At 42.0% G+C, this 25,604-nt stretch overlaps 1 protein-coding gene and 1 pseudogene across 4 annotated transcripts in view; one reads left to right on the top strand and one right to left on the bottom strand.

Annotated features, from left to right (window-relative positions):
- Window positions 1-17,884, top strand: part of SKIP16 (SKP1/ASK-interacting protein 16) — a 48,769-nt gene extending 30,885 nt beyond the window's left edge. Inside the window, exons 2-6 of one of the 4 annotated variants that reach the window (XR_015691059.1) lie at window positions 6,434-7,129; window positions 16,636-16,857; window positions 16,957-17,063; window positions 17,174-17,471; window positions 17,580-17,884. Coding sequence is in view for 2 of the 4 variants with exons in the window: in XM_087679219.1 (XP_087535345.1) it covers window positions 6,434-7,129; window positions 16,636-16,857; window positions 16,957-17,063; window positions 17,174-17,252 (1,104 nt within the window). In the remaining 2 variants the exon portion in view is untranslated. Of the gene's footprint in view, window positions 1-6,433; window positions 7,130-16,635; window positions 16,858-16,956; window positions 17,081-17,173 lie in introns of all 4 variants that reach the window. The other 3 variants (XR_015691058.1, XM_087679220.1, XM_087679219.1) reach the window with 3 other exon arrangements.
- LOC148034279 (uncharacterized) lies at window positions 10,431-11,150 on the bottom strand (annotated as a pseudogene).
- Window positions 17,885-25,604: the final 7,720 nt, after the last annotated feature.

Genomic DNA, 25,604 nt, shown 5'->3' with positions numbered 1-25,604 from the left:
AAGTAAGCATCTGAATCGAATCGAGAATCCAGGTATGCATGTCATCATCGGTATGTGCAAGTAAAGCATGTGCACCAAAGTGTGAAGAGACAAAGAGTATGTCACTCCCACTATCACTGTCATGAGTGACTACATTCACCTCTTAAATTTTTACACTGCTCTTCTTAGGCTGACCGTCGTCCTTCTCTTCCTTGCTAATATCTGTCTTCTTGCCTTTTTCTTTCTCTTTCTTCCATTTGTAGCAATCATGTTTAAAGTGACCCTTCTTGCTACAATGATGACATTCAACATCTTTGCCACGTGATTTACTGCATCCCTTGCTATCATATTTGCCCTTTTGCTGTGATCTGCCCCTAGTATGCAAAGCACTGGAAGACTTATTGGATACATTGTTCTGTTGATTCATTTCTTCCATGAGTAGAACACTTTCTACATCAGCATACAAAAGGATCACATTAGAATTGCTCATAGCATTCTTGAATGTATCCCAACTCTCTGGTAGTGTGTAAAGCAAGAAAGTAGCCTTAAATTCCTTATCAATCATGAACTTCAAGGCAACCAGCTGGCTGAAAATGGAGTTAAACTCACTCAACTGAGTAGACATTGTTGTACTCTCTTTCATACGCAAATCCATAAGCTCTTTGCTTGCAGCACTCTTTTGTGCATATAGTTCTTGCAGTCTAGTCCATATAGTATATGCAGAATCCAAACCTTCAATGTGGAACAGCAAGGCATCAGAAATCGATAGCTTGATGGTTGGGCGTGCAAGCTCATTTAACTCATCCCAATCGCCTTGTTCCATGTCCACCGGCTTTGCCCCTTTGGTTTTGATCGGCTTTGCCTCCTTCTTTTGCAACAGGGTATTGTAGCATTGTTTTTGCCAAACTGCGAAGTTATGTGCTCCTTCAAGCTTCTTTATGTGCATGAGATTACTGCTGTCACTGTTGCCAGCCATGATTTTCAGCCCAATGTGACAAAAAATTGAGCAAATGCAGGCCCAAAACTGTCACCCAAGTGACCAAGCTACAAACAAGTACTAACCAGCAATAAATGACCACGTAGAAGCAGAGATTTCAGATCTGTAATTAAATTTTCAGAAGCACCAAGCCATGTGCTGCAGCATTATCCAACTGATTACAGCTGTTCCAAGGGCATATATATCACATTACTTGAGATATCCCAAATTTTAACTGCAATTTCTGTTGTACATGTACCCACGGGCATAAAATTTGACACACATGGTCAAGAGCCCCAAAATTTTTGTGGTCAAAGCATCAACCACACATCTGCATTTTCTCTGTCATGCATAGAACAATTTTGCCAAAATAGAGAAATTTTAGCAATACCCCCAAATTTTACCAAGTGTTGATGTCCAAATTGTGTGGAATTCAACCTATATATATATAAAATGACCAAATGGTGGATAGATTTTGCCCAAACTGCAAAAGCCCCAAATTGCACGGGGTCCAATGTGCATCAATGTCAAGAAATTGAGTAAGTTCCAGCCCAATTTGTGTATGTACATGAAAAGCCCCAAATGTCAGGGACAAAATGTCACAAATTCTTGCAATTTTTGAGACAGATATCACTATTGCATCTTGCTCGTACCAAATCTGGACAAATCCCCAAATTTTCCAAGTCCTGCATGCACTAATTTCAGTGAAATTGAAAGAATTTCACTGTGAAAACCCCCAAAATTCCCGGGCAAATGTGCACCGACTTTGCAATTTTTGAGTCAGATTGTCCAGTTCTGTGTTGAGATCCCTAAATTCGGGAAAAGCCTCAAATTTGTGGGCCTAAATTTGCACAGATTTGCACACTGTGCTTGTGTGCGTGAACACTCAGATATAGAAAGCAAATTCAAGGAGATTTTGAAGAAATAGAATATCTCACCTTTTTTTTGTTTGAAAGATGTGGCGGGGTCTGTTGATCCCATTCGACTGTCCCACCACGCGCGACGTGTCCCAATGATTGCTGCCCGTCATGACCTGTCCCGCCGACTGTTGTCTGCAGACTGCTGCACGCTTTGTCCGTTGGACCTGTCCGTTGGCTGCCTGCTGCTGTAGCGTGGTCATTGCCTGGTCGCTTGGAATCCCGTGGTCATCTCCTGGTCGCCTGCAGTTGTGTGGTTGTCCGCAGCCCGTCAGGCTTGCGAACCAGATTGTCCGTTGAACGTCCCACCTGGGCTATGACCTATCGCCCATGAACTCACGACCTGAGCTTGCTTGTCAACTCCTGCTCAAACTCCGAGAAGTATGAATTTCTTAACCGCAGCTCTGATACCATTTTGTAGTGATGGGTTAGGCACGAAGATTGAGACAGTTAGTCGTTACATGCAGTGAGAGACAGAGAGAGTAAGATAGAGCAGAGTAGAGAGTGAGCACGTTTTTATGTACACTGACGAGAGTGTACCTTTAGGTTTTTAGATAGATATATATGTGTAAGTACAAGTGCTAAGGGTGTGTTCACACCCGAGCACATTTAAAGGCATGAGGCCTTTATTCCCAATAGATTATAAGGGGCTATATGCTCCCGCTTAATCCCATTTACATCACTAAACTTATTGAATTCTTTAGATACATACTTTCCCCCATTGCCTGTTCTTATGCATTTTAGTTTTAACCCTTTTGAGTACTAACAAATTCATAAAACCTTTTAAAAGGCATCCAATGCCTTGCTTTTTTGCTTAAGTAAGTAAACCCATATCTTTCTAGAGTGGTCATCAATAAAAGACACAAAATAAGGGAAACCACTATGAGTTTTTATTGGCATGGTATATACATCAGAATGGACTAAATCCAAAATACATGCCATCCTAGAGGCTCCTTGAGAGTATGAACTCTTTATATGTTTTCCCAAAACACCGTCATGACAAAAGTCAAGCTTTGAGTTTTTCACATCAACTCTTCCAAGTAAAGAAAGTGCTTGCAAGTTCTTTTGGCTCATGTGTCCAAGACGCTTGTGCCATAGCTTCATGTGTGACTGCACTTCTGCAACTGCAATAAACTTTCCTGGAAGTGCCTTGCAGTGATTATAATGTAGAGTTCTCTTTATACTGCCTCTTATGACAAGTATGGATCCTTTCTGTATCTTCCATATTCCACCACCAAAGGTAGTGAAGTAACCCATGCTGTCTAAGTGCCCAACAGAAAGCAAGCTCTTCTTAATGCCAAGTACATACCTAACATCATGAAGAATCAATTCCTGGCCATTTTCAAGAGCCAGGTGTATGGTGTCCACTCCTTTAATATCACATGCATGGTTATTCCCTAGGTAAACTTTCCCAAGGTTACCTGTTGCATAAGAAGAAAAACACTCCAAAGATGGAGTCACATGAAATGAAGCACCACTGTCAACAATCCATGATTGTGACAAACCATCACGAGTAGACAACAAGGCATCTATCACATCCCTTTTAGTGATATACATGTCTTCCACCGTCATAGCATGTGGATTTGAAGATGTAACCAACAAATCAGCATCTTTATTTTCTTCTATCTCCTCAATGACAACATTTGCCATGGTTGGTATGACACCTTTTGAGACTTACTTTGGTTAAAAGTTGGATGTCTCGTACTTGAGGGTGTTCAAGTGTGATGCATTCGAAGAAATGTAGGGATAAGCTTGAGCCGACTTTCAAGCAAGAGGTATTCATGGGTTATAGCTTGCAATCCCAAGGATAGAGGCTTTATGATCTTGTTTCATGGGAGGTATACATGAGTTTAGACATTCGGTTCGTAGAGTTTTCAGCTATAGAGGAGGATGTCGAGCATTCCATACTTGGAGATCCAGGTGACAGTGGGGCACTTGATCCAGTGCCTTTGGAGCCTCTGCCTCTTGAGGCTCCCCCATCAGTGGAGGAGGAGATTGCTTCACCACCTGATTCTCCTGTTGAGCTGGCACTAGTTGACGCGCTAGAGACTTTGGCAAAGGCAGAGTGGCAAGGGAAGTATTGGCCTCCTTCTCGTTGGGCAAGTGATACACTCTGTGATGTAGGGACTGAAGGAGTTATTGAGAAGTGGTAACCACCAGATGGCCAATGACGATCTCGAAGGAACCAGGCACACTCCACCGAGCTTGTTTGTACTAACTATTGTTTGATGTCTCATGCCATGTAGGATAGGGAGCCCACCTTCGTGAAGGAGGCCTTGCAGTCACAACATTGGAAGAAGGCTATGGAGTAGGAGATGGATGCGATTGAGCAGAATGGCACTTGGATCTTGTGCCCCGGCCCACTCATAGGAAGATGATTGGAGTCAAATGGATCTTTAAGATCAAGTAGCTTTTTCTCATCAAATGGCGAGGTATATAGGTTGAAGAAGGCCCTTTATCACCTCAAATAGGCTCTACTTGCTTGGAACAAGAAGATAGACTTGTTCCTCCAAGGAAAGTTAGGGTATTGACATTCTTTTGCTGATCACCAATTGTATGTCCACACCTTAGTTGGAGGGTACGTATTGTTTGTGTCTTATCTCATTTTGACAAGTGACCATGCGCAGAAGGTCAAGTAGGCACTCCACAAGATGTTCAAGATGATGGATATGGGTCTTCTCCACTCATTTCTAGGTCATGAGATTTGGCAAACTCTTGAGGGGGATTTTCATCTCCCAAAAGCGGTATATGTAGGGGCTTTTGATTACATTTGAGATGGAGGGTATAAGGCTCTTTCTACTTCCATGGATCCAAACTGGAAGGCTATGGCCTATGCCAATTCACCAACGGCGAATGCTACCTGCTATAGGTAGTTGATTGAGTTGTTAATATGGCTCCTTAATACTTAGATTGATTTGTGTTTTCTAGTAGGTTTGCTTGCACGGTTCATGAGTGGACCCAAGCTGGTTCATTCGCAAGCTACTATGAGGATTTTGCGGTCTGTGAGGGGACCTCAAACCTTGGTATTTATTATCCAGCAGGTAGAGGAGATTGAGCCTTGGTTCGCTTTTTGGGAAGTAGGCGGCTAGCTCTTCGACCTCATTATTTTGTGTATTTTTGGGCCTATTTATTGCCTGGCTTGCTTTGGTCATCATTCACTTGGTTTTTTGGTGGAGAGAGAGATCGGTTCGCAGAGATACATTTGAGAGCCCATGTATACATCTTTGTTTCAGCATGCATATACTGCAGATTTTGACATTCTGCTGTCCCCTTTCTCTCTCCCTCTTCTCGTGTTCATTTTCTTTCAGTCCAGTCATCACTTTGACAGATTCTTCATGGGTCATTTTTGCAAAAGGTGATTATACATTTTATATTCCACATAAAAGTTATCTTCCACACATATGTTTCATGACCTGAAAATGTCCTCTTTTGCAAACATAGGAGGGATTGAATAATCATTGCATATGCTCAATGATGCAGACAACGATACTGCAAATAGCATAGTCACAAGGAAGCCCTAGTTTTAGGTTTAGGAATATTGAGGATGGTAGCTTTTTTTGTTGTTGATCCCATCCCATATGGCTATGTACTCACAAGGATTGGTAATTCTTGCCCCTCCCATGTCCCCAAGTCCTAGTCCTTGTCTACATTTGTTTGTGATTATTGGGAATAGTGTACATATTGGAACTAATGATTTTGGAATCCTTCCTTTGTGGTTGAAAACAACACATAGTGACATGATTGAGATTTTCAAGCATAGCACTTAGTTATTTGTAAACCATTTGGGAAACTCAAGACTTTTCATATCTCATAAGCTTAGCTATCATGGTGGCATTGTTAGCCCTTCCTTGGAGGGTCAATGCAAAAAGATGTAGAAACTTTGAAAAGGTGGATGGAAGCTTGGAGAATTAATATCAACAAAGCTCAGCTTCAAAGTTTTTTGAGTGCATTGTTTTACTTTGTTGGCACATACCTAAAAGTTTCCAGTTTTTAGAACTTTGTCTTTTTTTGCAAGTCTTTTCATGTTGGATCAAGTTAAAACTTTGGATGCATTTTTATGTGATGATATGTGCATTTAATCTATCTTCTTGTGGTGGTTGGAAGAAGCAATTATTGCAGCCTGCAAAACAACAAAAACAAAAAAAGAAGAACTACATATTTTATTGAAAGAATTGAGAAAGAGGTGAATACAGGGTGATTAATCTCATGAAGGGACAGGCAATGAAACAAAATGGCTGAAATGATCTCTGAAAGAAGAAGTGAGAGTCAATATATGGGTCTTTCTCAATATCACACACACACACACACACACACACACACACACACACACACACACATTTTTTCCTGGTGAAACCACAATTCATTATCTCATTAAGTTGAAATTTACAAGGATTGCTGAACCCTGGTATGGTTGATGGGGGATAGCCTGGTGGTTATAATGGCCAAGAAGAATTTGAAGCCATGGTAGTTGTGCGATGCATATCAATCATCCTCACATGCGCACATGCACATGTGCACACACTTGTTTTTGAGTCTTGACAATGAAACTTTCCTGTCTCAGGAAGCTTACAGATGTTGGTTTGCAAGCTTGCTCAAGTTTTATCCACTGCCATTGGTGCTCCGTACGAAGAAAGTCCTAGAGTTTTTAAAATCCTGGGCTTCCAGTAATGCCCAAGAACTCTTGGAGTCACTTCAACCTGGTCTTAGTGAGCAAAAAATAGACCAGTTTGAAAGAAAGCTTGGCTGGAGCCTTCCACAACCAGTTCGTTTGCTGTATCGGTTTTTAAATGGGCAGGACACACCTGAGGATGACATGGATGATGATGCAGTGAAACATTCTGTGGGTTTACTTGGTGGTTACTGTATCTATGACCACACTGTCAATGTTTATCTGCTATCTTTGCAATTGGCCATTTTGTTAACACAGCATCTTATACGTCGTTGGGGACACTTAGAAGCTTCCAGAAAATGGCTTATTATTGCAGCTTCTATTCCATTGCGTAAGTTCTTCTTTCTTGACTGTAGTGATGGTTCGATCCATGTTGGAACTCGAAATTTGGATAGTGATGGTGAAATGATGAGTTGTGTACCACCATCTAGTAGTATGCAAGATGCGATGTTGCGTTGGCTTGAGGAGTACTGTGCTTGTTTAAATACGGGGATGTTCAGTATCCAACAGACAGATCAAGCTCGGAGCATAAGCCTTTTCCCAGAGCGGGAGCCCTTATGTACAGAGGCCATCACTTGTGGTGTACAGGTGTGAAATTCTTTTCCTTTCTATTGGTGTGCATGCTTGTGTAATCTAGTAATGCTGTTAATTGTATATCAGTCAGCAGTTTCTGTGGCTTTCAATTCTGATGAAAAGTGAAAAATGCTATTGCTGTTTATACTCATGTATTATTATGGATGTGTTTGCATTCTTACAAATGTGTTATGCAACATATCAATTTTGAACCTGTAACTTGTTGACACTTCCAATACAAACTGATACCATAGAAAGATGCCAAACTTCTTCTAGAATAAATTATCTGCCAAGGTGGACCAAATTCCACAGATGCATGCATGTTGCACATGCAAACAGAACCTTAGTTATTCAGGTACTTGTGGAAGCCAGCATCCATCACTCAGACACATGGCCTAGCAAGTGTACCAGCTAATAGCGAGTAACTTGAGGTGCATTCCATACCCTCTTCTGGATTCCTGAATAGAAGAGGTTAATGATTTTGCGATAGGCAAAAATTTCAACTTTTGACTTTATTCTCTCAGCATCAACCGGCTACTTTAATGGCGCTGAAAGCAGGGCTGAAGGATATAGGGAATTAATAATTAGTGTGTCACAATATAGGCCTTTGATTATTCAGTTACGAAGTTCACCTGGCCTTGGGTTGTGAACACATAGCTCTGCTGGTCAAGGCTATATACGATGTCCCAGTAACTTACACTGTTATTGGTAGGTTGATGCTGCTCTTAACAGCATTCGTTTGGCATGCAAGGATCAGTGTTGTTCTTAGCAGCACACTGGTGACATCATGGACCAGTATAGAACACTGCAAATGTTGCAACAGCCTAACCTTCGGCATTAGCTTGTTGCATCTTAGGGTAGAGCACGGGGAACACAAAACAGTCTCACGTGTGTAGCACCAATGCTGGCTTATGAAAGTCAGTAAATAGATGGGTCATTTACATATTCCTGATTTCAGAGATTGATTTTCTTCAACCTTGTGGGCATTCAACATTGTATTTTAGACTTACACATCTCGGCCGTCTAGCATTTTATATTAGTTACACTTTACTGTTAACCCGACCTGCCCTTACTTAGAAATTAGCTTAGTTCACCTTATGTTGTGGTTTGGTGTAGGTTTCGTGAAGTCATCTATCTGCTGTTGAGAAGGCCGTTCATTAATTGCATTTCTTTTCATCAACTCATTCAGGTTTCACACTTACAGCCCCAAAAATGGTTGGGCGCCCACATTTTGGAGTGCCACTCCAAACTGTTTGTGCCTATAAATAGGCTACTGACTCCCTTCATTTGACACACTACCATTCATTCATCCATTCACTCTTTCTATTAGATTACTCCATTCTATTAGTCTTCTCTCTATTCCTTAGCCTTGCCACTGCTGTTTACACCCCTACCCCCTACCAAGAGGGCAACTTAGTTCGTGGATGATCCTTCGCAGTTGTCTGATGCATGCCGGCCTGTTCCTTCCTTTGCAAGCTGCGTTTAATGGCTAGATGCTGCTGCCCAGCTGGTTTACATCTTCATGTTGACTGGGGGACATTGGATTGATGCAGGTGCCATCTTTCTCATACTCTAAAATTTGTATTTTGCAGCCTGGCATCTTCTAGGCATCCATATCATCGCCTATAGGCTGTTTGCTGTCCTAGTATGCTGTGTTTTGCTATTGAATGATTTCAGCTAGAGGCAGGCCGTCATGCTGTTCCTCAAGACTCTAGAGTGCAGTGGTTGTTGGTGAACTTCTCTCTCCTCTCTGATAGCATTTGAGGACTACATTTCGCTCCCTCTACAGCTGTCCTTCACCATTCAGCATTTACCTTTAATGCGTTATTGCTTAGAGGACTGCGTTTTTGACTCTCTTCCTTGTGGAGATTCCCTATAGATACTGTTGCCTGATCAGCTAAGATAGTGCAGTCATCTTCAAGCTTTTGCTGCATTGTATCAACATGATTTATTCAGCATGCTTTAGTGTTCATCATTCTTCACTCTTCTTTTGAGTTTTTCTTCTCTCAGTGTTTGCTGTACACTCTATGCTCCTTGCAAACTTTATTGTCTCTCTGATAGGGTATGAGTGTGCATACCATCCTGTCACTTTTCTTGACATCTGCAATTTGTAGTATGATTCACTATCACACCACGATGTCATTCAACAGTTTTTGCTTGCATACACGAGTTTGGCCCAAGTTGCCACTTCAAAATAGTGTCAGGACTTGGATGAAAAATTTTGGATCAACAGTTGGTATACACCAATAATCTTGAAGGAAGTAAACATCATAAAGAAAATACAGTAAGTATATGACAACAACAACAACAATGGAAGAAAGAAGAAAACAAAAGGGGGACGAACTTGATAATGTTTAATTTCTTCCACTATTTTGTTCCTTTGGAAAGAAATATAGATACTTGTAAAAGATATTCTATTCAATGGACGGATTCTGCAGTAAAGCTTGCTACTGTTTAATGGCCTTGGGTTTGTTATTGAAGGTGAAACTTTAGTTTGCACCTTTGGCTTTTGGGTCTAGCCTTCTAGCTCGAACACCTTTCTTTCTTTTATATGTTTTGGTCACTTACATTTTTACACTTCTCTGTTGTTGTGGCACTCTTTATTTGGGATGAAACTCCTAAATAGTGTGTGCCTTGATATGAGGTGGACATAGTCTCAAGACCCCTCTCCCTGATACTATCCAAGGAACAAGAACTCGAATGGGGTGAGGGGTCATACTTGAATATATATAAAAGATCGAGGGGTCCAATAGAGATATCTTGGAGGTCTACAATGTACATGTACGAGGCAATAATGCTAGCTATAGTTTTTTCATACGGCAATCATGTGTCAAACGTAGACCGGTATAAAAGTATAATTGGAGTATGATTCAGGCCTTCAGGCTGATTCATACATTGCTCTAATTTTAATAATAGAAAACAATAAAAATGTATATAATCTAGTATTAAGCTAACATGCATAATAAAAACTAAAATTTCATTGTTTAAACAATTTTAGATTCTATAATATAGACACTGTAGTCTACTAATAAGCCAATGAATAATCAAGATTGAAGACACAACTTACAAGTTCACAACATTGATCTACCAAAAAGATTTCAGATTTTGATTTTAAGTCGTTTGAGCCAAGATACAATTGAAGCACTGATGGCTACAGCCTATAGGTGGAAGTAATCCAAGAAAGGATAGATATTAAAAGTTTATAAAAGATTATCATAAAAGGCAAAGGATGGATCATGCCATAATGCTGGTCTACACTTTAGATTGTAGTAGAAGGCTGAAGCAAACTATATGGAAAAAAGATTACATATGACAATCATGGGCAAGATGCACCCTCCTCATCCTCCTCGTCATTAATGTCCTCATCCTCATCATTCTCCTCCTCCTCATCTTCCTCATCATCATTTCTATTATCATCCTCTCCTTGCTCAACAAGAGAAGCACTACGTGCTGTAACATTGACATTATCCAACTCTTCCTCTTGCAATTCTTGAATTGCGAAAATCCTATCATCATCCTTTTCCTTATTAAGCATTTCCAAAGTAATCTCATTTTTTTCCCATTCTCTTTCTTTGATCTTAGAGACAAGGCAAAGGTTTGTGTGGATATAAACAAGTTTCTCTGTATGCTTTAGAAGTAACTTGTTTCTTCTCTTTATATGTATCAAAGACAAGATATGCTAGTTCCTTTCACAAGGAGATGCATAAGTACCTTGAGAAATCACCTTAATAGCCAGCTGTTGCAAATGAGATGTGCAAGCCCTAAATGTTTTCCACCACTTCACCCCTTGGTGCATCCTTGCCACATCCTTTGCAAGAGGGTGTGTATATCCATTTGCCTCTGACTTATACATGTCCAATTTATCATATAAAATACTTTGTTTTGCTACATCATGAAGAGTGTACCTCTCAATCACATTCATCCAACCTTCATGCACTTCACTATCACCACCTAGATTCTTTGATCTCCATATAGGATGCAAAACATAGGCAGTTGTATGTAAAGGTGAGTGTAACAAATCCAGATAGGTGCACATATCTTTAAAATAATCCTTGCGTCCTACCAACAGCCCGAAAGATGACGTCGTAGCAAATGCTATGAAGGGAGTTCCTTATGCATCAGCTTGTGGCTCTCTTATGTATGCTATGGTTGCTACTTGTCCAGACATTGCTCATGCAGTGGGAGTTGTTAGCAGGTTTATGTCAAATCCTGGCAAAGCACATTGGGAGGCTGTCAAGTGTATTCTTCGATACCTTAAGGGTACACAAAGAAAAAGTATTTGCTATGGGCAGGGTGCACTTAGTTTGCAGGGTTATTGTGATGCAGACATGGTAGGTGACTTGGACACTCGTAGATCCACTAGTGGGTATGTCTTTACGGTTGTTGGTGGGGCTGTTTCTTGGTGTTTCAGGTTGCAAAATATTGTTGCACCGTTTACCACAGAAGTTGAATACATATCAGCTATTGAAGCTTCTAAGGAAGCTATATGGTTAAGCAGACTTGCAGATGATCTCGGCATGTCTATGGGTACTGCAGTTTTGGGATGTGATAGTCAGAGTGTTGTGTATTTGGCTAAGAATGCCATGTATCATTCACAGACAAAGCATATAGATGTGCGATATCATTTCATTAGACAGATTCTTGAAGATGGCCAAATCACATTGACCAAGATTAAAACCCAAGATAACCATACAGATGTTCTCACTAAAAGTCTAAGCAAAGCTCAGCACGAGCTTTGCATTCGACTAGTGGGGGTTGGTTAGCTAGAGGTTCATATCGGACCTTTAAGTGGGAGGTTGTTGGGATAAAGGCCCGGTAACCTCCATGTATAGTACACACACATTGTACATGTGAACACACCCTTTACGTGCCCTACATATAAATATATTTTATTCTTTGTGTACCAAGACATTGTTGGTACACTCTTATCGATTTGCACTTTCACTGTGCTCACACTCTCACTCAAGCTTGTCACACTCTCACACTCACTCCTGCTCGACCTCCATCACTCTCTGCTGCGCCCCCTCTTGGTCCAACAAGAAAGAGGGTCAACCTAAGAAGAGCAGTGTCAAAATTGAAGAGGTGAATGTAGTCACTTATGACAGTGACAATGGGAATGACGTACTCTTGGTCTCTTCACACTTTGGTGCACATGCTTTACTTGCAAATATAGATGATGATATGCATATCTGGATTCTCGATTCAGGTGCTTCCTTTTATGTCACCTCTCATCGTGAGTGGTTCTCTGTCTATACAGAGGGTCGACATGGTGTTATCCATCTTGGGGACAACTATACATGTGACATTGTAGGTATTGGCAGTGTGCAATTGCAGTTTCAGCATGGTTTTGTCTTCACACTTCAGCATGTACGGCATGTACCTCAGCTCAAGAAGAGCTTGATTAGCACAGGGCAGCTAGATGATGATGGATTTCATACCACCTTTGGTGATGGGAAATGGAAGATTTGTCAGGGATCTAGAGTGATTGCCAGAGGTTGTAAAAGTGATACCTTGTATTCTCTCCATGTATCTAGTGTGAGTGATCATGTTGTTGTCGTGACCAAGCAACCAAGTGTTTCTTTGTGGCATGGCCGGTTGGGACACATGAGTCAAATTGGAGTGAAAGTACTTTTTTGTTTGGGTTTCTTGCCTTGTCTTCGTTATGCTGATTTTGAGCATTGTGATCATTGTGTTTATGGTAAACATGCACAGACGTCTTATAAAAAGTTTCTTTCGCTAAAATCTTCTCCTCTAGAGTTAGTACATTCAGATGTATGTGAGATGCCAAGATTATCTTTAGGGGGGAAGAAATATTTTGTTACCTTTGTTGATGATGCTACATGAAAGGTATGGGTTTATCCTATTCGTAGCAAGGATAAAGTGCTTGACAAGTCAAAAAAATTCTTGGCATTGATTGGAAATCAGACAGATAAGACACTTAAGTGTCTTCGCTCTGACAATGGTGGGGAATATGTGTCCAAGGCCTTTCAGGCATTTTGTGACAGTAAAGGGATAAAGAGGGAGCTCACTGCCCCTTATAATCCACCCCAAAATGGAGTTGCAGAGCGTATGAATCGGACCATAGAGGATAAGGTCCATACGATGCTGTCTCATGCTGCATTAACCCATGGTTTTTGGGCAGAGGCTGTTATGGCAGCCGTTTACTTAATTAATTGGTCACCAAATAGGTCTTTGGGGGGGAGTTCCCCTAGAAGCGTGGTCAGGCAAGCCACCTTCATATACTCATTTGAAAGTGTTTGGCTGTGAGGTTTTTGTGCACATTTGTAACGAAAAATGCAGGAAACTTGAGCCAAAGTCATGTAAATGCATTTTCCTAGGATATGGTGACGAGGGTGAAATGGGGTATAGATTATGGCATTCTGAGAAAAGGAAAGTAATATGCAGTAATGATGTTATCTTCCGGGAAGATCGCATGCATAAATAACCCGAAAAGACTGAGGAGGTCCGTAGGGTTGTATTCCGGGAAGAAATACCTTTTGGATAGCAAAATGTGACCGTTGTACAGCAACAAATACCTGCTGTAAATGAACTTGTAAATGTAAAAAATAATGCTGGAAAGCCAGCTATTGCCCATGATAATGAGCCACTAAATGTGCAGGAACAGTCAGGACAGCAAGTTGTTAATGTTGATTTGCAGATTGAAATGCTAGGATAGCATGCTGTAAATGGAAATTTGCAGGAACAGCCAGCAAACAATGATCATTGGGTTAGGAGATCGTCTAGGGCTACTAGACAACCTTATAGATTCATTCCTGGTGCAAACAATGTGGCTGATTATGTCATGTTGACAGATTGTGGTGAACCGTCTTGGTTCAAGGAAGGATACTACATTGAGAACCATTTTGGGCCTGGTTACAGCTGAAGATATGGAGCTCATACAGATGGATGTAAAGAATGCATGCTTACATGGTGATTTGCATGAAGACATATATATGTAGTTGCTTGAAGGGTGTGTTGAAAAAGGGAAAGAAAAGATGGTATGTAAACTCAAAGGAGTTTGTATGGGCTGAAACAAGCACCAAGAGAATGGTATCATAAGTTTGATACATTTATGTAGTCTCAAGGTTTCCATAGAAGTCAAGTGGATCACTGCTTGTACACTAAGAAGGTAGCAAATGGCAGCGTGATTATCTTGGTTCTGTGTATAGATGACATGCTGATTGCTGGCAAGGATACTCATGCGTTGAACTCATTGAAGCAAAGTTTTCATGGCATCTTGACATGAAGGATCTTGGTGATGCAAATCACATTCTTGTCATGCAAATACTCAAGGATAGGTCAAAAGAATTGCTCTATCTATCTCAACAAGAGTATATCTCCAAGGTTTTGCAACATTTCAATATGGAGGGGGGGAAAACAATTGGCGTTTCATTGTCTCCATATATGAAACTCAGTGCAGAGGACAGCCCTACATCTGATGATGAGAAGGCTGAAATGGCCAAGATACCATATGCTTCAGTTGTTGGCAGTTTGATGTATGCTATGGGTGCTACACGTCCTGACATTGCCTTTGCAGTGGGAGTGGTTAGCAGATACATGGCAAACCCTGGCAAAAAGCATTGGGAAGCAGTGAAAGGTATTATGAGATACCTCAAAGGCACAAAGGAGCTATGCATCTGCTTTGGAAAGCAGAAGGCATCTGTCGTTGGCTTTACGGATGCAGACTATGGTGGTTATGCGGATTGCAGAAGGTAGACTTCTGGGTATGTGCTTACTTTTACAGGAGGAGTAGTCTCTTGGATCTCCAGGCTACAAAAGTGTGTTGCATTGTCTACTACAGAGCCAGAGTATGTGGCTGCCATTGAGGCATGCAAGGAGGCTTTATGGCTTTCATGTTTGGTGGGAGAGGTTGGCATTACAGAGTTACCTGATCTCCATTGTGACAGTTAGAGTGCTATCATGCTAGCACGGAATCCCGTCTTTCATGTGAAGACGAAGCACATACATGTGAAGTACCACTTCATTAGAGATGTACTTGACAGCAAGAGCATTGAGCTTGTCAAAGTGCATATAAATAATAATCCTACAGACCTTCTCACGAAGGGTCTTCCAGCAGAGCAGTTTGCTCATTGCCAACAGATGATGGGAGTTGGATAGATATATGTATTTCAGCTTTGTACGTACCTAGATTTAGTTGATTCTTTTCTCCTCTTAAGGCACATTGCCTTTAGGTGGGAGGTTGTTGGGAGCCTCGTGCCTTTTAATGTTCTCGGGTGTGAACACACCCTTAGCACTTGTACTTTCATATATATATATATCTTTCTAAAAACCTAAAGTGGTGTACTCGTCATTGTACCCACAAATCGTGCACACTTTCTACTCTGCTCTCTTTCACTCTCTGTCTTGCTGCTGCTAAATGGTGCAATGTTGGCTTGTTGGTGAAGATTCACACGTGGGAACAAAAATCGGGCAAAAGCCCCAATTTTTGGCAGTACAAATTGAGATTTGGGCGGGTCTTCACAAAATGTCATGCAAGAGGCTGAGCAGGGTGGCTGATGGCAGTGGCAACAGTAAATGCACTTGTTGTGGAGGCAGACTTGTGGAGAAGCAGAGATTACCAGAGTGGCGCTGCAATTGCGGCAGCTGACGGGCGCTAGCGGGTGGTGTTGGCAGTGATAGTTAGAGTAGGCAGGGCTCAAATTGTAGAGGTGCAGAGTGGTGTAGGTGTAGGGAACAAACGGCAAGATCAGCAGACGGGTGAACTGGGCGCAGCTTGGCGGGCAGTGGCAGAGCTGTGGGCAGACTCACAACTCACTGCTTTCTTCTAGACAGGGAACACACACATCGCACCTACACAGAGAGGGGTGATAGTTCAGAGAACTGAGGAGATTAGAGCAGCATGCAGACTGCGGGTGCAGGGGCACCAAACACAGTCTACACCAAAGAGAGATGAGGGAGATCCGCCACTGACACGAGCAATACCTGACAGAGCTGAGGGATCAGTCTAGATTCTACCCCCATACTATCTCATTAGGGATGTATGACATACTCTGCTCCCAGTGATCCTAACCAGCATCGTCAGTGTATCATTCTTCAGCCGCACAGTAGCCATGTATTGCTCCATTTATCCATCCCATCCTCTTCTTGTTGTATCCCTAATGGGGACTGTATTGTACATCACTTATCTTCTTTGCACAATATGCCATTGATGATCATTTGTCTCATAGGCTGTTTTTTGACCTCAGCAGATGTTAATATATCTTTTTTTCTTTTTTTCTCTCTCTTACAATTACTGCAAATCTGAGCCAACAAGTGCCATGTCTTCTGTGTATGTAGTTGACATGCCATGTTTTCAGTTTATGTAGGTCCATTTGTTAAAAGAGTATTTAACCAAGATTGGGCCTTCTCAGATTGTAAAAGTTATGTGCATCTGGCATCCTTTAGAGCCAACTTTGATTGAATCTTGGTGTAAATTGCAGCTGTATTCTGTATGCAGAGACTGAAAGAAACATTTCTTCTGGGTCAGCAGGTTTACTTGTCTGACAGGGCTTTTGGTGCAGGTTCGTTGCTCTGCTGTCTTTGTACCTGAGCACTCCTCAGTACAGGATGATGGTGAAGATAAGTATATGTTTGGCTACCTTGTCCGTATGCAGTTGCTTCCTCTGGGGAATGGTCCACACTTTTGTTCTTTTAGATCCTGCCAGCTCTTGAGGAGGCATTGGGTGATACGTGAAAACAAGATTTTGAAAAATGAAGTACGCGGGGAAGCTGTGATTGGCCTGGTGCGTTTGATCCTGATATGCTGCTTGTCATGGTCTTTAAAGACAACTAGACAATCTTTGGAGGGTTGCAACTAATCATCCATTGGTTTTGTAACACAGTACCCGCTACTGAAACCAGGTTGTGAACCTTTCAAATATGCAAGCTGCAGCACGTCACATAGTCCAAAAGGGTCGATGGAGGGAGATTTCACTTTTGTCCCTGGAAGGTATAACAGCTCATCAAGTATGTTTTGTATGAACACTATTGACCTCTTTTGATGTTCTTTTGATGATCTAATCTATAGGTAAGATGATGGTGTTTGGGTGGTTTGTGCAGCATAAATCATCCAGAAGGTGCTGAATTTTTGGTGAGAGTAGCCTCATTTGGTCTAGAGGTGCCACAGTTCATATTTTAAAGATAAATTCTCAGCATACTGTACAAATACAAAATATGTATCTAGACTACGCATGAGAGGTATCGAAAGCTTTTCAGCTGAATGTTATGACATGGTGCACGGTCATGTTTCCAAGCACGTTTGCAAATGACTAACAACAATGTTTCGAACTTCAGAACTGTGTTACCCTTATGTTTTTGCAGCTAAAGCAGTGATGCTCATGTGTAGTTCCTTACTCTGGTAGTCATATCACATTGGTAGTCATTATCACATTAGTTCTTTACTCTAATGGTTGTATCACGTTGTTAAACAGGGCCACTCATTGCTCACTAGTTGACTTGTTTGCAGATGGGAGTTATAATTCTGTGCAAGGTTTATGCGTGGTAATCTTACATTTGAGAGCTTCTGTCCCACACAGGTCGATCTACAGTATGTGCTGCAATGTTAAATATAGCTGCAACTCTGAAAAGTTAGTAAGGGTGTGCTATCATGTATCCCCAAGGTGCCTCCGTGAGGATTGTAAGAGGTGGTCTTTATATCAGCACAACCCCAAGAGGAAGAGTCCAAGGTAGTGTTGATTTGGGAGGTCCACTACTTTGGATAGTCATTCAAATCCCTCTAGGAACATGGAGTGGAAGCACCCTTTTATCTCATAGTACAGTGGGCATTTGCATATGTAATTCTCTAGTGTCTTTTGCACACGTTGGCAAAGTTGGTTTTTTGTGGACCTTTGGGAAAAGGGAATCTGCTCCATAGTGATCGGTCTCATTTGTACCTAATGTGAGGATGCGCAATGTTGACCATGGCACATGGTACTCCATGGGAATTATGTGTCCATTTATCTCGTTTGGATCATAAACCAATTGGAGGATAAACGTAAATGAAAGCCATCTTTGTTCGTAGATTGTGTAGGTATAAACCATGTCTTGGCTATGTGTAGTTGAATAATGTTCATTCTAGTGATTGTGTTGAGGTGTTGAGCTTCACTCAACCAAGCTCTACAAAGGGGAATCCAAGATGTTTTGTAGAGATGGAATGTAATCCATATGTAGCCCATGTAGCTCCAGCCATGCGTTTTGTTTGATTGTATTAGCACTCAATGTCACCTTGCAATGCTAGTTGTCTAGCTGACCCTATAGCAATTCTAGAGTATCTCTGTCTTGGAAGGCTTCAAAGCCTATGCATAAAAATCATTGTTTAGGTGGTGCTCCCATCTTTGCCCCGACTTCATCATGTGGCATTGATGGCGTACTCTTGATCATTTGGAAGTCAGTCACTATGGTTCTCTCCATTTGCTCCCATCCATCATAAATCTCCCCTCTATTTGGTCATGAGTGCTCTATTATAGATCTCCTATGATATAGACTTCATCCCAACTAGGAGATTTGTGTAAGAGTGCAGGTTGTAACCAATATGTCAAAGAGTGAGCTTTGTCCAGGGTTCCTAGAATTGTGTATGTATAGATCGGTACTCCATGGCTCTTAATGCCACATAGCCTTGGGTTAGTCTATCCTCAATTGCTCTTCTCATCATGGTCTTGCAAAAGTAATCCCCAAATAGAAGTATCATTAAACATGCTCAACTATCTCCCCAATATATTTAAATTGAGGCACCAATCATTTGATCCATTGGTGGGGGTATTAAACAACATAATTGTGGTGTTCTCAAGGTTTATCATGACGTCTCTATCTTAGCAAATGCTTGTAATGTTTGAGATAATCACAATATTATCTATTGTACACAAGCCTAGCTCATAGACATTGTATCTTATGCTTTGCGGAAGTTCATAAAGCAACAATAGCTCCATCTCTCCTAAGTTGTACACTTCTTGATGATAGCATAAAGTGTGAGGATATGGTTAAGTGTAGAGCACCCTCTTGAATCTTGCACATGCTTGATAGGAAGATGATGGAATGAAATCAAAGGCAAGTTCATTGTACTATTTTGTGGTACAATGGCCATTGTAAGGTAATGTTTATTACAAGTATAAGGCTTCTTACATTCAATAGAGATCATTCTAAAGTAATTAATCATCCTCAAAGGTCACAGTGGGCTCTAGGCCCTCATTACTATTTGATTCTTGATTGGACTTGTGCGGCTTGGCTTCTTTACTAGTTCCTCATCTTCTTGATCCAATTGAAGGCAACCAACTTGGGTATATCCTAGTTTATTGCAATGGAAGCATTGATGATTGAGATCTCTCTTTCGGATGTGCCCTACCTTGCTGCACTTTTGATACTTCTCTCCTTGGTTTCTTGAGTCACCATAGTTTTCTTTGGTATCCACTCTAATTTAGTTATCTTCATGAACTTGGTCTCCATTTGGCATGATCAAGGCTTTGGCTTGGGTAGTATCCATAGATGGGGTGTAGTTTTGAAATGTTATGAAGCGACAACAATAGGTCTCTGTGCCTAATCCTAGTTGACGTGAGATAAAGAACTCATTTATCTTGATCAAATGATAGGAAGGTAAGTATCTCTATCTTATCACCCTCTTAATTTTTGCCCAAATTACAAGGGTTTTGGTGGTAGTGTTATCTCAGCACCATTGCTTCCACCATAAGTATGCCTTGTCTACTAGTTGTAGCTTTGGAATCATGGCCTTGTTAGTTGCACTTATTTGCATTGCATCGAATAATCTTCAAGGGTTTTGATTTAGACTTCAATTTCAATCTTGATAACGTGTTTCTTTCACGTGATGTGTAGAAAACTAAGATCATACAATTTAGGTTGTTTCTTTTAGAATATCTTCAACTCTTTCACTCTTGAGCTTACAAGTCATAATACTACTAAGTAAACACATGTAGAAATTATTGTTAACTTATTCATATTGTTTTGCTCTGATACCATGTGTAACGTGCCTATCAAATGCTCCCTTAGTGGTACAATTTTAGTAGCCTTTTAAGAGATAAACGTAGGCCATACCATTTGGAACTCCCTTGGGATATTATAGACTTTGTTGCCTAGGATCGCTTAAGTTTACCTTATGGGGGAAACTCTATTCCATTCCCACAAGGATAAACTTGAAAATAATGTTCCTAAATAACATTAAGGTCACCTAACACCTTGTCTAGCGTTGGTCCACACATAGTTATGCAAATCAACTCAAATTGAAGTGAACCCTTGTCACACTTGGTTCAAAGAGAGTGAGAAATGAGGGGGAGATAGTGTACTAACCCCTTTACTTATAAGGCAAAGTCTTGGCCCTCGATCCCTAAAATAACAGGAGGTTGAAATTTTAAATTACTCTTGCTATGATGATCAATGTTTTCAACCCTTTCTACTTGCATCTATTCTATCATTTTGAGAGAAAAAATTCTTATCTAGACCACCCAATGATAGGAAAGTTTCGTTAGGGATCCACTCTCTTACTTTGCTTTTATGGTGTGATTGCTTAATTGTCTAATTACCTAGTTTAATTTGACACATAAAAACATGTTCCTTAATTAGCATGTTAGGAAAATGTTTATTCATATAATTTATGTACAAATACAAAGAGAAGCTTAATAAAGTTTTGGAAAATAGTAGCAAACAATGTATTTATATGTATCTTCTCTAAGGTGCAACACCGATTTGGCATTCAGTTCCTAGTATCAGGACTTGTATCTAAAGCACATGGTTACCCGTATCCAATCCCATGGACACAATCCATATAATCTGCCCTTGATCTAGAGTAGGGTCTTTTAATGTTTGTGGACATTAGGTCGGAATTTTTCCATCTCCATCCTAGGCTTAGTGTGTAATGGGCCATAGGAACCCTTCCCTAGGCTAACCCTTCCCTAAAATTTTAAAAGAAAAGGAAAATTTTTTATCACTAGTTCAAATTTTTTTACTCCCCCCTCTCCCCGTCGACAGCAGTCGGGGGAGGGGGAGTGGTGGATGATGGGGGGGGGGGGGGGGGGGGAAGGCATGCAACCTCCACGTGGAGGGGTGGCCATGCCACTTACCTCCTCCCCTCCCCTATATAAGGGGAGGACTTCTCCGCTCCCCGGGCAAGAGAGAGAGGAGGCTACGCCCTTCCATGCACGTCACCGCCCCCCGTAAGCTACTGCAGGGCCTTGAGGCCGTCGACTGAAGGTTCCCCCCCCCTCCTCGCTCGGTGACGTTGCACACCCCTCCCCTGGGCTTCGTCCATAATCGCCAGACGCTGCCTAGGCCTCCGAATGGCGCTGTCCCCCTGCATTTCTGCTGCAACGGCAGCCGTGGGCTGACGTACTGCACTGCCACTCAGGGGACGACTCAGCCCACCTTTTTCCCTCATCGTCATATTGAAACGGGTCTTGGGCCCTCTGACCATAGTCACCCCCATTGACTAAACGTTGTGGGACCCTCCTTGGGCCCTCCAAACAAGCTGTCTCCCCTCGTGAGCACCATCCAATTCGGCCATGAGAAGAGGAGTGAGGAGAGAGAAGAAGGGTGGGGGAGAGAAGGGAAGAAGAGGGAGAGAAGGAGAAGGAGAGAAGAGAAAGAAGAAGGCAAGAAGAGGGAGAGAAGGACAAGAAGAGAAGAGAAAGGAGGGAGAGAGAGAAGGGAAGAAGAGGGAGTAGAGAAGGAGGATAGAAGAGAAAAAAGGAGAGAAGAGAAAGAAGAAGGGAGAGGGAGAAGGGAAGAAGAGGGAGAGAAGGAGAGAAGAGAAGGAAGAAGGGAGAGAGAGAAGGGAAGAAGAGGGAGAGAAGGAGAAGGAGATAAGAGAAAGAAGGAGGGAGAGAGATAAGAGGAGGAAGAGGGAGAGAGAAGGAGAAGGTGAGAAGGAGTGGGAGAGAGAAGGGAAGAAGTGGGAGAGAAAAAGGAGTGAGGGGAAAAAAGAAGAGGGAGAGAAGGAGAAGGAGAGGAAAAGGAGTGGGAGAGGGAAGGAGAGAGGTAGAGGAACAAGAGGAAGAGTAGAAGGAGAAAAGAAGAGAAGAGGAAGAGAAAGAGAGGGAAGGAGCAGAAGGAGAAAAGAAGTGGGAGAGGGAGAAGGAGAAGAAGAGAGGGAGAGATAGAGTAGGAGAATAAGAGGAGAAAGAAGAGAGGGAGAGAGAGAGAGAGAGTAGGAGATTAAGTGAAAAGAAGAAGAAGAGAGTGAGGGAGAAAGAAGGAAGTGAGAGTTGGTAACTGCAAGAAGCCACGCCTAAACCACCCTCTTGGCAAAGGACTCCCATCCATCAGTCTTTTCTACCAAACCTGTCAACCCGAAACCCATCAAGGTCCGGACTGCCCAATCTCCGCAAGACGAATGGTTCCCAAGAAGAAAGTCACGGGAAGCGTAGGCGCCCAGGCCACCGGTAATGCTGGAGGGGCGAGCAGAACGACCAACACAGCACACACGAATCAAGCCCAGGAATAAAGAGAGATAAAAGTCATTTGGGAGGTACAACTATACTAAACACACAATGTGCATGATGGTTAAGGTTGATTGGAAAATCCTGCATAGAACCGCACTAAGACAATTGAAAGGATCACATGTATCTAGACTGCATCTTTAAAGTCTAAACGAAGAATCATGTGTTGCCAAGTGTGTTAACTGAGCTTGGTTGGAATTAGAGATTAAAAGACCCTTGGTTGGGTTGCGAATAAGGCATGTCCGTTGCCTTGACTGATCGGCTAATGCTTGAGTTAGGGACTAAGATATCCTAAGGTAAAACCCAAGGGAGAAGGGCAGGTATAAGTCAACTTACCAAGACCATTTGCTTGCGTAATCTTATTTGAAATTATTGGGATCTCGCCAAGTCGTGAAAAGACCCAAGATCGGATGCTGGGAGTATCCGGGAAGAAAATGAGTCACACCTTAGCAGTCGGTCGCACAAAACGACCTCCGAAATGTTCATGCTTGTACTTAGGTACATTATTTGATCTCTTTGCTCAAGGAACTAATTAAAGGAAAACACTTAATGCTTCAGGTTGAAAGCCTAGAGGGAGAGGCAAGAACAGTTACCTTCGACTGTCTGCCTGGCCCTATCCAAGGGGGTTGTTAGCCGCACCGGGTATATGGACCTAACCCGCCGCGAGAGGTCTCTCCATGGGTGCTACTTGGAGCGGGAGGACGCTTACGTGCCAGGGGAGGCTCTGGCTGTAAATCCCTTGCCTTCGGATCTCGTACAAGAGGTTGACGTGACTTGAGATGGGATCTCGAGGCTTGTGTACTAGTCAATGGGCGAAACTTGGAACAACAATCTTGTAGATTGCTGGGATAGCCTTCGGGCGTGATATTGGATGTATTCCAAGATTTTGATAAATAAGAGCAGTTATTGGAGAAAAAAGAACTTGCTTGGCATTGTTTTTATGTCTGTGCCTAAGTTATGTGAAGGAACCCGTGATTAATTTGTTTAATTAAGGAAGCTGATTTTGCATGTCAAAACGTAATGTGTTAGGTAATTAGATAACTAAAGCAAATTGAGGAAAGTGCGATGGACGTGATTTAGGTCCGTCCTACGGAAGGGTGGTCCTGGTTAGTTGGGAACTTTTCTTAAATGATGAGAGAATAAGACAATGAAGACCTGATGTCAGTAGATGTAGAATTTCCGATTTATTCTGTTGTAGGGGAAAGTAATGGGACTATGCCGTATGGCAGAGAGGTTGAGCTTTGCATCCCTCTTGTTTCTCATTCTCCATGAACCAAGTGTAGCTTGAAACCGATTCGTCTCTGTTGTTCCTACGAAAGGTGGTACAACTGAAGCTCGACGCTAGCTTCTTCCTAGAGACTTTGCTAATAGGAAAGGAACCTTGACATCAGGTCGATCCCAAGTGAGAACGGCTGGACACTTCCGCTCGGGGCAGACTCGATAAGACCTAGATCACAAACCCTGTGTCATTCCCTGCGAGTGCCAGGCGGAGCCTTCTAGACCCTCCTCTCGATGGGCTACTAAGACGTGTCCCGCAAGCGGACAAACGGGCACGTTACAGTTGGTATCAGAGCGAACCAACAGGATCTAAGATTTAGAAAGGAACTTAAAGGAGGAAAGTAAAGGGAATAAGGGGATAGCCAAGGGAAGATGAGTGGAATAGAGCAGTGTTTTCTGTTGAAAACATTTCCTTACTCACTTATGGATGCTGGAGTCACGAAGCATGGAACAAATTCTTGGTGCTCCAGGTTATGTTTATGATTGCAATGTGTGCTTCGGATTATCGACAGAGCTAGGCATGATGAATATTCTGGACCGCATCTATAATCCTTCACCCCTGTATGCAGAATGGAGATGGACGAGAGAATCAGGAATATACTACATAGTAGCCCACCAACTTGCGTACCTTCAGACCAACTTGAAGAGAATCAAGTGGATGGAGGATTTAAAGATCGTGAAGCTGTTCATCTTTGTTGAAGCTCACGCAAACACAACCCTGCATGTTGGCAGACGGCAAGTCAAGCAGAATAAGTATGTGTATGAAAAAGTGACTCGGGTGATCCCTGCCGACAAAATCAAAGTGCTAGGGCGCTATGAGAAGAATGGGTATCAAAGGAAGGGATACCCCAAGCTTCCTATGACTTATCGTTTCCTGAAAATCCATGATCCCACTCCATACTATTACTCAGTCCTTGTAGCCGATTGTAACACAAACCTATTTTTTCGAAACTGATGTACCAATTACCTTGTTCTACTTTTCCAAAATAAATGTACTCAAAGGGCTATGCCCTCATGAATGAATAAAACTTCTTACTATTGTCTATCTTGATTGTAAATATTGGCAAATGAGTTAAGTAATTAGGTCACTTGGCTAAAAGCTGTGCAAGTCATAATAATGTGATATGAGGAATGAGGGATAAGTTGTAAACATAAAGAATCTTATTGTCCAGGCGCAACCCCAAGTGCAAGTTCCAAGTCTGACCCCTGCACTAAGTACAGTTGTGATTCAAGAGAAGAAGTTCCTTCTTAAACAAATTAAGCCACCTGAATTCGATGGCAAGGGAAGGACTGTTCAAACTGACACCGAGATCTGGATTGAGTCCATGGAGGACTATTTTGAGGCAGCAGGAACTGCACCTGCTAACCAAGCTATGCTCGCCAAACTTAAGCTTATAGGCAAAGCAAGACTTTGGTGGAAACAGTGGTGTAGAGACGAAGGGATCTCAGAAGGGACAGTCACTTGGGAGAAGCTTAAGGAAGCTGTGCGAGGGAGGTATCTGCCACCTGCCTACCGCACACAAAAGATGAACGAATTCTATGAATTAAAGCAGCTCGGACTATCCCTTGATGCATATTATTCAAAGTTCGTCTCTCTCTTAAAGTACGCGCCACAAATTGATATGACACAACAGGTGTCAAAGTTTTGTGCTGGGTTAAATCCACCCATAAACACCTGCTTGGAATCAATGCGCCCAACGGACCTACAAGACGCACTCATTCGAGCTGCACCAATAATACAGGAGGTGCAGACCAAGCCAAGGAACAACAGGACT

The sequence above is a fragment of the Lygodium microphyllum genome, chromosome 6 (assembly GCF_053477565.2).
Source record: "Lygodium microphyllum isolate KBCC chromosome 6, Lygodium_microphyllum_v1.1.10, whole genome shotgun sequence".
In the NCBI taxonomy this organism is placed as follows: domain Eukaryota; kingdom Viridiplantae; phylum Streptophyta; class Polypodiopsida; order Schizaeales; family Lygodiaceae; genus Lygodium; species Lygodium microphyllum.
This window is presented reverse-complemented; position numbering and strand designations above follow the sequence as displayed.